The 18,382-nt window shown below is 34.0% G+C and overlaps 1 protein-coding gene across 1 annotated transcript in view; it reads right to left on the bottom strand.

The window, feature by feature from the left end:
* LOC101286389 (cadherin-10) overlaps positions 1 to 18,382 on the bottom strand; it is a 190,136-nt gene that overhangs the window by 6,639 nt on the left and 165,115 nt on the right. Inside the window, exons 7-10 of the mRNA XM_004276371.3 lie at positions 17,268 to 17,521; positions 12,701 to 12,837; positions 5,809 to 5,930; positions 501 to 609 (exon numbers count right to left, since the gene is read on the bottom strand). Coding sequence (XP_004276419.1) covers positions 501 to 609; positions 5,809 to 5,930; positions 12,701 to 12,837; positions 17,268 to 17,521 — 622 coding nt within the window. The remainder of the gene's footprint in view (positions 1 to 500; positions 610 to 5,808; positions 5,931 to 12,700; positions 12,838 to 17,267; positions 17,522 to 18,382) is intronic.

The raw sequence follows: 18,382 nt of genomic DNA, 5'->3' as shown, positions 1-18,382 counted from the left end.
TTATAAGATTCATATGTTACACAGAAGAATAGTGCATCTTGCCATTGAAACTATGTTTTTGCACCCAATCCCCTCATAGGCTAATGTGGCTACTTTTATTTTTTCTTTGTCTCTTCTATGCCTTTTTGGCTTTGGTGAATCTGCTGCTGCTAAATCTCACTGAAGTTTACACAAGAGTCTCATTGAGCCATTCATTTCTCTGTGTGTCCTACTATTTTGTTATAGGAACTGATTATTCCGGCCTTTCTAATGTTTGCAAGATTCAGTCTTTGCATTAGAACCCATATAGAGTCTTCTTTCACATATTTTATAATCTTAAAATTCAAGAAAGTAACCACTGTTAAGAAATTACCATAATAGCGCATTAAAAATATAATGAAACCAAAATTTTGTAACACAGATCTATAAATGAATATATCATGTATATGGTAATTGTTACTTTGGGGAAAATTTCTTGTTAATGTCACCTTAAATCATAATGAACACGTTCTAAAATTTACCTTCATTGTCTTGTACTGTGAAGTTTGGATTGACAGCTGCTAAACTGAAGAAAAATTTTTGTCCACCTAAAGGATCATCTTTGTCTACTGCACTTATAGTCTGTATTAGCTGCAGAAGAGAGAAAAATGTATATTTATCAAACTTCCATGGGTAGAATCTGCTTTATAATATATAATTTTTTAATATCCAATTTTGTCTAACATTTTTTAAAGGACAATTGATTTTCTTCCTTGTGCATGTACCTTTGTTTGAGTTATTCCATCTTTTTATTATTACTTAGATTTAAACAAAGACTCTCTCTCTCCCTAGTAATTAATATAATACTAAATCAATTAAATTTAATTATAATTAAAATAATAAATAGTAACATTGTATTCTTTACAGTTTTATTAGATATAGCATTTGAAATAAGTAGGTATTTCATGTATATTTAAACATTTATCTAGAAGATAAATGTATCTAATGTAGGAAAATTTAGAAAATTATTGTGATTAGGGCTTTCCTCTCCATTAAAAGTAAAGTGAAAACTATTCAAAGAATGTAGAGATTTTATAGACAATTACATATAACTTTATAAAGGAAAGACAAACATTACAGTATTATCTAATTTAACAGTAACTGTTCACTTCATTTGCACTGTCAACAGAATTATATATTTTTAAATTCAACATATACATATAATACTACAGGGATTGGTTATTTTAAAAAGGTCAACTCTGATTTATTTTAGGGTAAGAGAATATAAGAAGCTATCTAGTAACAAAGTAGAAAATTTAACACCTTATACTATAAACAGATGACTGCTTTGAACATATTATACAATTAATTAATATTATACAAATATATATGTAACAGATAGCTATGTATTTTTTGCATATATATCCATTTTGTCCTTAACTTATTTATACAATATCATTTTATGTATTTTTTGCATATTTTAATTTTGCAAGAAGATTTCAGAAGTTGTTAAATATGTGTTTCAATGACTAGTAAATGGTCAAATTTATGTTTAACTGAAAGGAATATACTTTTTACTGCATTAACTCAATTTAATATTGTCTGGATATTTGATGTAAATATTTGTTACTGATGTTTTATTAATTTAGAAAGGATTTTTAAGTTTAAAACACTATGTAAAATAATTAGAAAAAATTAAGGAAATATTTTAAGTATTCCATATTAAATTATTTTTCTTTTAAAGTGTTCTATAAAAATTTAAATGTGGGGCTTCCCTGGTGGCGCAGTGGTTTAGAGTCCGCCTGCCGATGCAGAGGACACGGGTTCGTGCCCCGGTCCCGGAAGATCCCACATGCCGCGGAGCGGCTGGGCCCGTGAGCCATGGTCGTTGAGCCTGCGCGTCCGGAGCCTGTGCTCCGCAACAGGAGAGGCCACAACAGTGAGAGGCCCGCGCACAGCAAAAAAAAAAAAAAAAAAATTATAATGTAAAGTTGCGGTACTCCTTAATCATTTATTTCAAAATGATACAAGAAATATAATTGGACCAAACAAAGATAAATGTTTATCGTCTAGAAATAAGTAGCAAAACAATCATTTAAAACTTTAAATAATTTAAAATATATATTTAAAAATCTAACATTATGAAATTTTAGTGGTTATTTAAGATTAAATATAAGCAACAATTTATGGCTAATGGCTTATCCATTCAATCAAAAACAAAAAGGTGGTATATATATAAAGGAATTCAAGAGAAAAATGTTAAAATAATTTTAACTAATACCCTTTAAGATGTATCTATTCAGTTACAAATATATTTCTTGACTGACTCATTTGCGGAGCAGTCTAAAAGATTTTATTTTCAAATAGTGATTTATAGACATAAGTTGAAGAGGAAAAAAATGGCATAAATGAAATAACATATCAAGAAAGATAGTAGACTAATAGAAATTCTTATGTTTATATATATCAATATTAATATATTAACTCACATACAGATGCATAAAAATTATAGAAATGTAAAGCTAATGGTCTTTTAAAATAAAAACTACAATGTCTCATAATAAATTTACATTTGCAACTGTGATTACAAATTACAATTCCAGTTCATTTTTATGGACAAAATAACACAGTTCAGAGAATGAAATGGCCACATCTTTACATATAACTATAAGAAATTATAAAGGTTTACATAAAAATTCTCAATTAAGATGTATTATTTTAATAAAAGACAGTAGCACTGTATATGGTAGCAATACTTCAGCGATTTGCTAATGTATCTTCATTAAATGTTATAAAGAGAATAAGTAAACTCATTTAACAATGCAGACAAAATAGAATGACATGCTGCAAATCAATATCATATCACAACATACTTTTATGACCAGAAGACTTCTCTATGCAGATGGAGACACTTACTTCCTTTACAAGATAGATTTTTTTCTCTTTGAGATATAACTTGGCTTCTAGCATTCAACTTCCCCATATTCAGCATTTACCTTTTAATACAGTCTTCCTTTGCATTTCCAGTCATACATTAAAAAGTCACATTTTATTTCGGTATTTGTACCATAAAGAGTTGCAATAGAAATCAGAAGATGGCAACAAGAAGGAGGTAAAACTGTTTCTCCTGTCTCTCCCTATAAGACCTCACTATTTTATTTCAACTAGAGACAAATTCATTTTGACCCACTGCCAATAAAAGAAGTTGCCACAGTTAGGAAAAAAAAAAAAAAAGGTGATGTCCAGTATCCATTTTGAGCATATGAAAACTAGACACAGACAAGTCATTTATATTTTATCTCCTTAGCAATTATATAATTGGTTTGCATGTTCACTGAGCTATTCTAAAATAATCTTAAATGAACTTGAAGGGTGTTTCAGGGATAAGATAATGAAGTTTGGGATGACAAATGGATTTTAAGATGTTTAGTCAGAAAACTGGTCACTGAGTTTTAACATTTTAGTTTTTTCGGTGAAAAGACTAGTAGTTTCCACTGATGCGACAATTCCCTTTGCTCTGGTAAAAAAAACACCCTTTTTAGTTGTTAGGGAAGTAACTAAACACTGTTCTATGGAAAATATGTAATAGGATTTTGGGGGTTGATAAGGGCCTGGAGCTTAGATACTATCAATGGGTAAATATAAGCAGCCTGTCTCCCTGGAGAGACTCCCTGGGAAATCTCTTGTGAGACTGAAATGCTATTGCCCCCTCATAGAAATTAAAAATTATTAAAATATATTTTATTGACTAAAGGAGTAAAGCCTGTGTGAGAGAAAATGGAAGAAAAGAGAAATAGCCAGTCCTCTCTTCTGCCCTTTCCCAAGGTCCCTTGACTCTGTCTGAGATGGAAAAGATGGGAGTCTAGTTGCCTAGTTCAAGCATAAGACAGGACTATTCATACTACATCACTTGTAAATTGCATCCCTTTCCCCGGGGGAAAATCTTCTACCCTTAGGCCAGGGAAAAGGCAAGAAAGGTGGAGAGGGTGGCAATTAGCTTTATTTCTGTCTCATTGAGTCTACACACAAAATGAATCAGAATTAAGTTCTATGTTGTTCTAAGTGCTGCTCTTAAAGAGCAGTTAATTCAGAGGAGTACTGGGTGGACTAAACTACTCTATAAATAACTAAAGCACACTCAGAAGTTCCAAAAAGCTCCTATTTCCCCGGAAGGAGGGAAGACAGACTTAACAAATTAATTTCAAGAAAGGCTCAGTGAAGAAGGACTTTATCAAATAACTATTTTGATTTTTCCTGCTAGGATGTCATAACCTAGAATTCCATCAGTGAGTATATTACAGTTCAGTTCAAGTAACAATTTTTCAGCATATGAGACCAAAATGACATCTAACAAACGAGTCTTATTAAAAATAACTACTATGGGAGGCTTTTGCACATGCCACCAATTAGACAAAAATTATTAATCATGTTCTTCTTGTCAAATTTGTCAAAATAGACTACTTTTTTTTAATTAAAATCAACTTTGATTTGATTATTTTCCCTCAATATACTAACTTGTTTTTAAAAGTTCAAAAAATATGAAATTACTGAGCCAGATATAGGTTAAAAGAAAAAAGGCATAAGAAAAATAAACAAACACAATCCCTTATTTTGTGTATTTTGAATACATTTGGGAATGAGTATTTATAATGACTCAAATGCTCTGAAAAGATATCTCTTGAAAATCAAATAGAAAAACCATAGAGCGAGCAATATATGCAGCAGTTGCAAAGTGGGTAATTCATCTCCTAGAGAAAAGGCTTCAACTCATATCATGCTGAGCCTGCCAAGCAGAGGACTATTTGGAATTGTATTTTTAGGGCACACTGTTTCATTAAGAAGTAGGTTGGAAGCCGCTTAGTCCTTTAAATATTCCAAATTAAACATTTCCATAACACTTTCAAATAAAAAAATGAATCCAATTGCAGCAATTTTACCATTTCGAACAATAGACAGGCTATTGAATTCCTGTTAGAATCTTCTGAAGGAAGAATTTGAGCTATTTCACAATCTAATTTGCATAAAAATGTACCAATCACATCGATGTTTATAAAGAGCATCAAATGATGTCAAAACGCAATACAGTTTCGCGATGGCTTCTCTTTCTTGAATAAAACACATTTGATTCCCAATTATTATTTATAACATGCAGCTTCCTTCTGTGAAGATGGTATTCAAACCAATTAAGAGCATCTCTTTCAGCCATACAGGCTGGGGCTCTTCAAACAGCAAAATGAGTCCACTGAGGAAAAGACTTATAAACAAATCTGGTGTAGGAAGAATGTTTTAAAGGACGAAAACGAAGTCATTAAGCACTTTATGTGTTGCTACGATGATGAAATGCAAGTATAAGTCTTAAGAGTGAACTCTGCGGTCCTGCTTCAAAACCGTATTTGCATACATTGGAATATTGATGGAATGCTTTGATGATCCCAAGTATTTGTCTCTGTTTTCCCCAACTTTCATTTCCCATCTTGTGAGCTGTTACCAATATTTATCTAATGGCACAGCAGGATTTATTTTTTCTTTTGTTCGTTTATTTTTGTTTTTGAAAGTTTAAGAAGTTATTTCTTCTTACACTTTAACTTTTGTGGCTACAGTAAAATCTCATATTTACATTAGAACTTTACGAAGGACATATGAAATGTGTTTACACTATTATTTAAAACATTTTTAACCCTAAAAACATCAGCCTTTGCTTTTGTTTTTTGTTTGCTTTTAATCATACTACTGGGACTTTATATGAGTGATTTTATCTCTGTTCACTCACTCCTCTCAAGATTGGGAAAAGAAAATACTTAACGTCCCTGTTAAAATCTTCCTACACTTTAAAATTCTATGGGTGCTTACCTGTCCTGGTCTGGCATTTTCACATACAAAAGTGTCATAGAACACAGCAAATTGTGGGGCATTGTCATTAACATCCAAAATTCTCACAAAAACAGCCACCCGAGTCATCTCTTTGGGATTGTCTAGAAAAAGGAAAGGAAAAAGTCTGTTTAGGAAGACACATTTGTACACCAGATTTAATTTATATAAGCCTCTTGTGGATATTAAGTGCTCACATACAAATAAGCATCACCTTCATTCTACTAATGTAATGAGCAAATGCGATAAAGAAAATTACTGCAGAGCCTAACTAGGTAGTCATGAATTCAGTTATTAATGGGCTCAAGAGTACTATTAATATTTTGAAAAATCTTTTTAAAAACACAATCCAGTATAATTGAGTTCATATTATATTTGTGTCCTTATTCTCCAAATATACAATATAAGAACAAATATTTATTAAATCTTTATTATATGTCATTATATTTCTTAATTTATACCATTTTTTTTGGATGAAGAGTGGTTTTAAATAAATTAGTAACTTGCCCGAGGTCATCTACGTGGTAGTTGTTATATTACAACCTACCCTTCTGACTACTTCTATCACTAAAATGTATTCCAACAGCTACTCTCATCCCTCCTTTTGGAAATTTTAATATATAGCTACTAATTTTACAAACTGGATAGAAAGTTACAATGAAATACAAGATTTTAAATGTTTCATTAATACAATTGTTACTGGTACCATTTCAACAATCCAGGCTCAATTTTGTATAACAAAATTAGTTCAATAGTAACATGTAGTGTAATAATCATGATTTTTTTTTGGCTAAAATCAAGGGCATCAAAGTTTTCACTTAAAAATATGCATTTAAAAATATGTTTTGATTTGTAAATGGAATTTTAAAATATATCTTAGCCTTGGGTAACAACCGCATATTAGTCACAATTGCCTTATCTCCACCAAAAATTTTTCTAGGCACTTGCACTGATATCTGAGGTGTTTGGAGATCTTAAATTCAGGTTTATATTCATCAGCCTTTGTGATGTCAAAATCTCAGTCTCTGGATATAGTTCAACTTCTCTGTGAACTTCAGTAAAGTCAAGCTCAAGATCAATATAAAAGGAGAAAGGAGATAATTCGTTAAAAATAAAGCAAAAAAAAAATAGCAGATAAGCTGAGGGACAGTAGCCATCTTACTAAATGGCCTCTACCAACTTTGGTTATGAATAATATGATTTACCCTTGTGAAATTTATCTGATTTTCTAATTTTATCTAAATAATTTTCAGATACAAGGGTTAAAAAATATTGTCAGGTACAAACAGGGAGTATATCACTACTCAAGAGAATTTATTTCTCCTCCCTTCTCTCCATGTAATTGTAATGTTACTAAAATAATTAAATCAGCATTTTAAAAAAATAACATGTAAGAACTGATTACTTGGCACGGGCGTTTACGAGGCTGAGTAGTATGAAGCAAGGCAGACACTGCCATCTGAAGTGTATTTACCTTACTTTACTCTTTTCAAGGGAAACTTTAAAGTGCATCTCCTCTTTAACACTCTTGTTTAGTCTTCCTTCAGTCTTCTTAACCCATATGTGTTCAGTTCTCAGGCTCTGATTTCATATTTGCTAATCTATTGCTGCATATTATTCACTTCTTAGTATGTCAGGTGGTTAGAGTTTAGATCCTGGAGTCAAACAGAGTTGACCTGATCCCCAGGTCTACCACTTATTCATTGTGTGACTTTGGCCAGTTTACACTCTGTCTCTAATGCCTCAGTTTACTCAAAATGAATCAAAATAGAACTTCTGATCTTATACAGTTATTTGAATAATTAGGTGAGCTAATGCATGGAAACTTCTTATCGAAGTATCAGTTTGTTGGTATACACACAAAACAAATACATGTTGACTATTGTTACTAAGATCCTTTATTATCATTGTCATATCTTCCTTTTTTGAAATTTATTTATCTATTATTTATTTTTGTCTGCGTTGGGTCTTTGTTGCTGCGTGCAGGTTTTCTCTAGTTGCAGCGAGCAGGGGCCACTCTTCGTTGTGGTGTGTGGGTTTCTCATTGAGGTGGTTTGTCTTTGTTGCGTAGCACGGGCTCTAGGTGTGCAGGCTTCAGTAGTTGTGGCACGTGGGCTCAGTAGTTGTGGTTCACAGGCTCTAGAGCGCAGGCTCAGTAGTTGTGGCGCATGAGCATAGTTGCTCCGAGGCATGTGGGATCTTCCTAGACCAGGGCTCAAACCTGTGTCCCCTGCATTGACAGGGAGATTCTTAACCACTGTGCCAACAGGGAAGTACCACTGTCATATCTTATTTCCTTACATTACTTAAAAGCTTAAGCTATCTTTCTCCACGCAAAGCATGTACACAATAAAAATGTGTTAACTAGCTTTCCTGCAATTCATGTGGGTCTCAAGAAGAGTACATTTGGGAAAAAGTGAGGAGAGGAGAAAAAAATGAGAAAAATGTTATTCTGCTATTTTCCTACCTCCCTCACTCCTAAACAACTTGCTATAAACCCAGAGGCATAGTGTTCACCTCCAAATGAATCCTCAACTACCCCGAGTTACTTGATGCTATGGGGAAGAGTGGGAGGGCATGATTCTTCTGTATTTTCTAGAATGTGCTCTTTAACCTACTTTTATAGTTAATGGACATAATCTAAATGTTTTCCTTCAATACAAAGTCTTGACATAAAAATAACTCTTGGGCTTCCCTGGTGGCGCAGTGGTTGAGAATCCGCCTGTCAATGCAGAGGACACGGGTTCGTGCCTTGGTCCGGGAAGATCCCACATGCCGCGGAGCGGCTAGGCCTGTGAGCTATGGCCGCTGAGCCTGCGCGTCCAGAGCCTGTGCTCCGCAACGGGAGAGGCCACAACAGGGAGAGGCCCGCGTACCGCAAAAAAAACAAAAAAACAAACAAAAAAACTCTTTTGTTGGTAGCAATTCAGTTTCTAACTGTGCCACAGAAGCCAAGAAAGACAAAAGTTTCACATCTAAAAAACTGCATTGTCAGTCCCTTCCCTAACACAATATGGAGATTCTCCAGCCTCTTTACAGGTAACTCAAGGCTCTTCAAATCAAAAGCTAAATCCACGGGGATAAACACGTTTTGTAAAGCATCAGGCCTGGAGTCACCTATTCAAAAAACAGTGCTTACACTAATCTTTTTACTGGCAGATGCGGCTGCTTAGGTAGAAATAAGAATATAAAGCCTTCCAAGGAAGCATCATATTGAATAGGAGCTGGCATATATTTACCACCTGAGACTCTTGGTCATCCAGCAAACTCTACTGTAGTGAGAATGTGTGAGCAGCAAAGGATCTTAAAATGTATGTCCTAAGGTAAAACCACGGCACGTATTCACAGGCTTTTCCATACCTCCAGAAAGAAGAAAGTATAAATCGTTATCTAGAAATCCCAGGCTTTAGAAAGAGGTATCTTTTCTACCTACTTAGGGCAAGGATTTCTACTAATGAGGAAGCAGGTATAGAAAATGGAGTCCTTCAGTCATAATCTTTGCTCTACTGTTGTCAGAATATATTGCAATGCTTATAATTTAATCTTCAGATGTGGTTATAGGAACTCATTGGTTTCTACATCAAAGTGTTTTACAATCCCTGATTATGACCTTAATTTTAGATTTTATATTCTCCACATGGGATTTTAAAATACTTTTTAAAGAAGAAAAAGAGAAGTTATTCCATGGTATAGTGCATTAAATGATTACCTGGAGTAATACTTTCCATACGATGGGATACACTGATATGAATGTAGAATTAAACTGTTAGAGGCAGAGCCTGGAAACATTGGTAAGAAGTACATTTCCAGGCCATTCTGCACTACTCTGGGCTTGGTGTATGGCATGCTTACCACAAACCCAGTGTTTAAAATCTAGTGAAAACAATTCCTTACATGCTGTTTCCCTCTCCCCCTCAATCCATTTGATAATCGGAACAGTATGATGGGCCCCTGACTGTTTGTGGCTTTGCAGGTAGGCATTTCCAGCAGTTACTCCATAGACTGATTTTATTTACGGGCAGAAAGTAGGTTTAATTCTTAAAAAGAAGAACATAATTGACTTAGCTTTTTACAGAATTGTCATTACTTCAACTAGCTTTAGAAGTTAAATTTCTCAAAGTATCTGAAATGGAAAATGCAATTCCGAGGTCATTAGGCTTGAATAAGGACCTTGAATCGAGCCTAGAGCACAAACAATCATGATTCTGGAGTAATCAGACTGGATCCTGTCGGGCACATCTAAACACTGTGATATGGATACAGATAGAGAAATAAAACTTTCCTTAAGAAAAACTAAAAAATTCTTCAGTTCACCCTGAGAGACACAGCTATTTATATCTCATTATGGAAAAACTGGATTGTTTGGATGGTGGGGTTAATCTATATTTCAGAGGCAGATTTAAGAAAAAATTAAATCTAGTACTTTCTCTTGAGGCATTAAGTTCATTGCTGACGGTCAGTCTAGCCCGGTTCCATCCTTCTGAGACTCTTCGTAATTCAGCCCCAATGCCCTGCTTTCCAAATCTTGGAATGATTACTTCGAATAACTTGACCTTGATATATGTTTGTGGATTCAGCTTAGTTTTTCAGATCTGAAATGTATAGGCTTAGATTTTTTTGTTTTTTGGGTTTTTTTTACCATGATTCAGTCCCTAATTTATGCTTCTTTTTAAAACAACGAGTTGCTGTATTCCATGCACATATCATAATGCAGGAATCAGAAACCATGAACAGGTTTGTGTGTGTGGGCAGGGCTGGCTCATGGCCATGTCTAGCTGAGCAGGGCCTCACACTCAGAAGGGCCCCACACACCCTTATTTAATGCTCTGCTGTAGCCATCTTTTTTTGTTTTTTAAACATCTTTATTGGAATATAATTGTTTTACAATGGTGTGATAGTTTCTGCTTTATAACAAAGTGAATCAGCTATATATATATCCTCATATCTCCTCCCTCTTGCGTCTCCCTCCCACCCTCCCTATCCCACCCCTCTAGGTGGTCACAAAGCACCGAGCTGATCTCCCTGTGCTATGCGGCTGCTTCCCACTAGCTATCTATTTTACATTTGGTAGTGTATGTAAGTCGGTGCCACTCTCTCATGTCGTCCCAGCTTACCCTTCCCCCTCCCTGTGTCCTCAAGTCCATTCTCTACGTCGGCGTCTTTATTCCTGTCCTGCTGTAGGTTCTTCAGAACCTTTTTTTTTTTTTTTAGATTCCATATATATGTGTTAGCATACAGTATTTGTTTTTCTCTTTCTGACTTACTTCTCTCTGTATGACAGACTCTAGGTCCATCCACCTCACTACAAATGGTGCAATTTTGTTTCATTTTATGGCTGAGCAATATTCCATTGTATATATGTGCCACATCTTCTTTATCCATTCATCTGTCAATGGACACCTAGGTTGCTTCTATGTCCTGGCTATTGTAAATAGAGCTGCAGCGAACATTGTGGTACATGTCTCTTTTTGAATTATGGTTTTCTCAGGGTATATGCCCAGTAGTGGGATTGCTGGGTCGTATGGTAGTTCTATTTTTAGTTTTTTAAGGAACCTCCATACTGTTCTCCATAGTGGCTGTATCAATTTACATTCCCACCAACAGTGCAAGAGGGTTCCCTTTTCTCCACACCCTCTCCAGCATTTATTGTTTGTAGGTTTTATGATGATGGCCATTCTGACAGCTGTGAGGTGATACCTCATTGTAGTTTTGATTTGCATTTCTCTAATGATTAGTGATGTTGAGCATCCTTTCATGTGTTTGTTGGCAATCTGTATATCTTCCTTGGAGAAATGTCTATTTAGGTCTTCTGCCCATTTTTGGATTGGGTTGGTTTTTTTTTTGATATTGAGCTGCATGAGCTTTTTATAAATTTTAGAGATTAATCCTTTTTCAGTTGCTTCATTTGCAAATAATTTTCTCCCATTCTGAGGGTTGCCTTTTCATCTTGTTTATGTTCTCCTTAGGTCCTATGTGTTTATTTTTGTTTTTATTTCCATTTCTCTAGGAGGAGGGTCAAAAGGATCTTGCTGTGATTTATGTCATAGAGTGTTCGGCCTATGTTTTCCTCTAAGAGTTTTATAGTGTTGCCATCTTAAATTTCTTAATCATGTTTTAACATGAGGCCTGATACTTTCATTTTATAATAGGCTCTAAAAATTATGTAACCAGTCCTGTGTATGGACAAGAACTTTTGCAATTAGAGACAGATATGATTTTGAATGCTGGCTTTGTCTGTTATGAGCTGGATGAAATTTTGTAAATTTGGTATAGAATTAAGTCATTCTAGAAACAGAATGACTAGTTTAAAATCCCAGTTTTACTACTTCTGGCATTGTGACTTTGGACAAGTTACTAATATCCCTGGAGTCTTATTTCCTTCTCTGTTAAATAAGGTCAAGGAAAATATTAGGAGGAAAGAATTAATTTAAAATTCTTAGAATAATACCTTTACCGAGTGTTTAATGTTAGCTCTTATTACTAATACCTTTGTTTCTTCACCTGTAAAAAGGAAGTAATAATATCTATCTCTGTGTTTATTGTTAAATAATGGACTCCCAGCATTTTAGCATAGATTTTAATTCATGGCATCCAAGCAACAATTTTAATACATTTCCCTTTCTCCAAAAGAGAATATCTTTAGTTTCCAATTCTAGATCATTTTTATGAGTTAATATTAAATGTAGATTTGTGGATGCCTACAGCTATTTCTCAGTATATATAGAAACTATTGAAAAAAATTATATGTGTAGAGAAGCCTTTTAAAACCTTAGATTGAAATTACAACTCATGTGTGCAATGAGAAGAAATTATTCTTAATACAAAATAAAACCTAAAATTATGCTAAATATGATATACATAAAACTCATCTTACTGATTTCAGCAGCGATAACAGTAAGATTGTGCCACTGAGATAGTTCACGGTCAAGTGGCTTTGATGTATAAAGGGATCCATTTCCAGAATGTATGTTAAAAATCCTGTCGAGGTCAGTGTGGCGATCCAAGGAAAATCTGAACATCGAGGGCAGAGAAAAACACATGGCAGCATTACTGATGGTTTGCAGGAGAAAATGGTGAAATGCAAAGACACAGATATAGTGATATATAATAATTTCAGGAAAGTACATAGTACTGATCCAGGATGCAGACTGTGTCATGGATTTATCACAAACACACACACACACAAACTGACCCTCTCCCATCCTCCCAAAACCTCTTCCCAAGACCTGAATTGACCTTTGTTCTGCATTCAAATGCTGGTCTTCTGAATGTTTGTTTAATTAAATCATTGTCTATTGCATATTCAACCAACCTTGAGGTATTTTTCCACAAAACTTGGAATTACAATTTTACATTACCAACGGACATTACCTAGTGATTGAGAACTCTGTTGAAGAATTATTACAAGGATCAAATGCAAAATATCATTCCCACTAGTAAAGTCTTTTAGTAAGAATACTGGAGACAGCATTAGTTCCCTCAGAGTAGTAGATCATCAATTTATGATGGTGTTCAGCAGCTTCAGAGTATGATACCCAGGTAGCTTTGGTTTCTTACGCACATGTATCATTATAAAATGTATACATTTTAACTAGAAATGTTTTAAAAATAGAAAAGTTTGGGATAGGAGTTTTTATATGTTTGTATCAAATTAAATCTTAGTATATATATTACAAAACCAACTATTCTGCAAATTGATTAAAGGCATTGTGTCGGGTGTCATTCCAAAGCCCAACTACAGGTTTATCAATCAGGATGATGTAGTTGGGATAAGTTCCATTATTTGGGGGGCTGTCAGCCAAGGTTTAAAAGAGCTGTACATTGGTGGTTCCTGCCACTTCACAAGCCTAGTTGTTTACAAACGTTTCATAATTCTTGAGTTAGCAAGCATAATCCCCCAAGTTATCTTTAATGTTCCCTATTTAAAAACTTAAAAAACAAATCAAAATAAACATGACAAAACTAAGAGTAATATCTAATTATGGCATATATTTTCCTAAGCCACAACCGTCATTTATTTGAAGGAACAAGATATGAAATATTATTTTTAAATAGTATTTTGTAAGTAATAACACAAAATAATTTTGAAAGTGCCGTAAAACTTTTTTCTTTTAGTGTTCCAAACTTGTATATTTCCAAAAATCAATTGAAATTTATGATCTTTTTGAAGGGTTTTTAATAAATTACACTAGAAGAATAACTTAACATTTTGATACAGTTAATATGATTTTATTTTTGAGGATTGCTTATTTTAGATTTTTATTTTAAATCAGTTCTAAGTAGAATAGATGAGTAATTTGCAAATTTCCTTAATAAACCCCATCCCTCTCTATTAACACAATATAGATTTAGTTTTGTATTCAAACTACATGCTTTAACCATTCACAAATAAAGCAAAACATTGTATCTCTAAATCTGGAATAATTCACAAATTATATCCCAAGTTGACAAAATTATTTTACTACTGAAAGATTCAACGTAAATTTTACCTCCTCCTTGGACTGTTCCATGATTACCTGAAGTAGAAGCTATTTGTCCCCTTCCATCCTAAAGCACCTGGTACCATCATCTCTGCCATTTACCACATTGTATTAGGAATTCATTTCATCTCACATCTCAAACAGGAAATCAAACATGAACACAGCAAGCATCATACTTGGAATCTAGTAGATACTCAATGAATCTTATTTCTCATACTGAATCTTCTTTCCTAACAGACTGAGAATTCCCTGAGAAACAAATTAGTAACTGACATGGTGACCTACAAATATTTGTTGAATGACTTCTTTGGCATTTTGGCAAATGATAAGTATCCTTATTTCTACAGAAATATGACAGGAAGTTGCATTATGTAAATCAATATAGAGCATCATTGTCTTTTCCAAATCCATTTTATGTGTGTTTTGTCTTTTTTCTTGTAGTTCAGTTTAAAAGCTAGTGACAAAATTTAAAGGATTATGTGAAATTATCTTGAAGATACAGAGAGATCCTGGTTCTTTTTCAAACCTGATATAATTATAGTTGACGCTTGAACAACATGGGTTTGAATTTCCTGGGTCTACTTATATGCAGATATTTTCAGAAAATATAAACTAGAGTCTGTGTTTATTGAATAAATAAATGTGAGGTTGAATCCTTGGACACGGAACTGCGGATGCAGAGGGCCAACTATAAAGTTACACTCAGATTTTTGACTGTGGGGAGGGGGCGAGGGGAGATTTGCACCCCTAATCCCTGAGTTGTTCAAGGGGCAACCGTTTATTTTTCAATTCTCTATCGGTAAATTATGTTTATTACCTAACATTTTCATTTAAAAAATAAGTTCCAAAAGACATATTTTAGGTAAATACCTTTGATTATTGCATTAACATCTACAATACATGACACGGACAGTTTATAACATGACCAGTATTATCTGATTATCCATCCCTAAATACATTGCTTTAGTAAAACTACTTTACCTCTTTGATTATATATATACATCTTTTTAATCTGCATGGCCTATCAAGATTAACATCCAAAAATATTCATTTTCTTTTTCTACATCAAGGTAGTATAAATTCAAATATACAAAAACGATCTTAGCTAGACTCTGTCATTAATAAGCAATGAAGTCATTAATTCTGTTGCTTAGTACACATAAATGGATTCTTTTCTCCTGGTCCTGAAATTTGCATCTTGATGAAAAATTTAACTTAAGAAAGAATCCACAGACATATTTTAACATGTAATAACCATTAGTCTATGAGAATATTTAGAATCTATTTCACTGTGTGGACAAATATATTGCCTCTTAATAATGCCACGATTTAAACTGAACTTTTTTTAAATATTATATTTTATTTTAAGAAGGCCATTTTAAAACCAGGAACACAGAACACAGGCTAATAAAATCAGTTAGGAGCTCTGCCAAGGGAATGCTTGGTAGTATTCAATGGGGAAGAATAAGAGTGTATGTTCAATAAATGTCTACCGAAGGAATGACAAGAAAAAAAAAAGCTTTAAAGGAAAAAATCCAAAGAATGCAGCAATTTCAATGAAGATAAATGGATGGGAGAGGCATTTATGGGAAAATCATGCTGACAGATGGGAGCTGTACTTGACTACCATATGCAGGTTTTGGCTGCCAATATGTAACCTGTCATGTATGTGACATGTATGTGACTATAAGAAAATATTTAGGTAAAATTATATAAATCAAATAATAATTTTAATATATATGTATATAAATATATATATAATATGAAGTCACTTGATGATACAGCAGAACCTACAGAATTTTAAACTTTGAGCTAGAGTCACATGGTGCATAAAAGTAGAGGTTCCGACATTCCACTGCTGCATAGTTAGGAGTCAGAGAAGTGTGTACTTGGAAATTGTGCAACCACTTGAACTCCTACTAGACTGGCCCACATTGTAAAAAGGATAAGCAAAATCAGTCTGCTGAGGATAAGGAGACAAATGAAATCCAAAATAATTGATGGACTAACAGTTTAAAGTGAGCAGTAATTTTGATCCTGAATATTGTATATAGATATTTGTACTTTTTTAAAATGAGAGAACAAATGTCAGTGAAAACTTTGTCTTCTCATTTGTATGTTTTTATCACATCTTATATGTTTTTAGGTGCCATAAGAAAACAAAGCAAAACAAAAATTTGAAATGACTCTGATCTTTCTGGAATGTTCTAAACTTTTTGATATAGCCAAAAGAACACCAAAAAAACTTCCCCCTTTGCTGGTAGGATACAGAATTTTCTAAAATCATAACTACATTGTAACATTGTTATGATTATATAATTTTTAATTATTAAAACTCCTCTCAACCTCATATTATTTAAGAACCCAAAAGCACAGAGAAATTGATTTTGTTACATTGCAGATGCACAGCTGAAATAGTCCCCTTTATCTGTACCAGGCGTCAGAACAACAAATATCTTAAAGAGCCAGGCAGATGATACAAGCCAAGTTTCAGTAACTGGCATGATTAAAATGGAATCAAACTATGAAATGTGTGCATACCCTGCCCCAGAACACAGACAATTTATTTTAAATACTTGTGCTCACCCAACATGTGCACAGCTCTATCCTTTTTTTTTTTTTTTTTTGCGGTATGCAGGCCTCTCACTGTTGTGGCCTTTCCCGTTGCGGGGGACAGGTTCCAGACGCACAGCCTCAGCGACCATGGCTCACGGGGCTAGCCGCTCCGCGGCATGTGGGATCTTCCCGGACCGGGGCACGAACCCATGTCCCCTCGTGTCCCCTGTATCGACAGGCGGACTCTCAACCACTGCGCCACCAGGGAAGCCAGGCGGACTCTTAACCACTGCGCCACCAGTAAAGCCCAGCACAGCTCTATTTTTAATGCATTAAACAGAATCTCATGCTCTCTACATTTACTTCAATTCCCTTTCTTTTCATCCTAAGCATAAGCATAATTACCTAATGGGGCTAGAAGTAGAATCTGGGTCCCTTGCCATCACAGTACCAATGATTGTACCCACTTCAATATCTTCATGAACCTCAAACAGATAGGAGGATCTGCTGAAAACAGGTGGTTCGTCCACATCTTCAATAGAGATTTTCACAATTGCCGTATCTTTAAATGGTCCTAGGTAATAAAAACGTGGATCCACATGGGTATTTTCTGCTTCAACCTTCAGAGTGTAAAGCCTTCGGCTCTCATAGTCAAGTGGCTGTATTAAAAATAATTAAGTAAATAAATCATCAAATTAGATTGAGGGAAATTGAATTATATGTTCCTTCCAAGTTACAGTATGATTTTTAAAGCCTAGTTGAGTTGTCAAGTTGTTTATAAACTGTAAATAATTAAAATTAATAAAAATATATAATCTTTACACATCAGGTAGAATTCAATTTTTACTTCTTATGTACTTAAAATGTAGTACTTCAGAACATAGGAAAATGAGATTTTAAATCTTAGAAAAATTGAAAAGGATATTAAGACCTGTCTCATATAGTGGAAACTCATTACAAAACATGGCCTGGTGGATTGTGTGTGTGTTTGTGTGTACGTATGTGTGCTGAGCTGTTGGCTACTGCTAAGTTTTTCTAAGTAAAAAATTCAGTAATCTTTTAAAATATATGTTGTGATACATCCATTCCGTTCAACAGGCTCATGGCACTACATAAACTTGATGAAATTTTGAAGACTAATATAAAACTTTTCAGCAGTTATATGAAACATTGAAAATAAGAAAAACCTTGGGTAAAGAGAAAAATTTTGATAGCTAATTGGTAATTAGGTTACATTATGAAACAAAAAGGAACTTAAATATTCAGTAGGTCACTCCTTTGCTGGTCATTGTCTGTTTAAAAGTGGTTGTGTACCTTGAACTTCGCAATAGACTCTGAGGAGAGTTCTGTGATTAACTGACGGTTACTTTATGCAAATAGAGTGTTCAGGACATTTCATTAGGACATACATTCTACTGGGCCTTATTTTTTCTTATAAGGATGGTACTGAATGTACAATAAAAAACTAGTTACCTTTAAATCATATCACTGAGCATATGTTAGCAGAAAAGTTTAATTTA

Source organism: Orcinus orca, chromosome 3 (assembly GCF_937001465.1).
Source record: "Orcinus orca chromosome 3, mOrcOrc1.1, whole genome shotgun sequence".
Lineage (NCBI taxonomy): Eukaryota > Metazoa > Chordata > Mammalia > Artiodactyla > Delphinidae > Orcinus > Orcinus orca.
The sequence above is the reverse complement of the archived record's forward strand: the minus strand, read 5'-3'. Positions and strand labels throughout refer to the sequence as shown.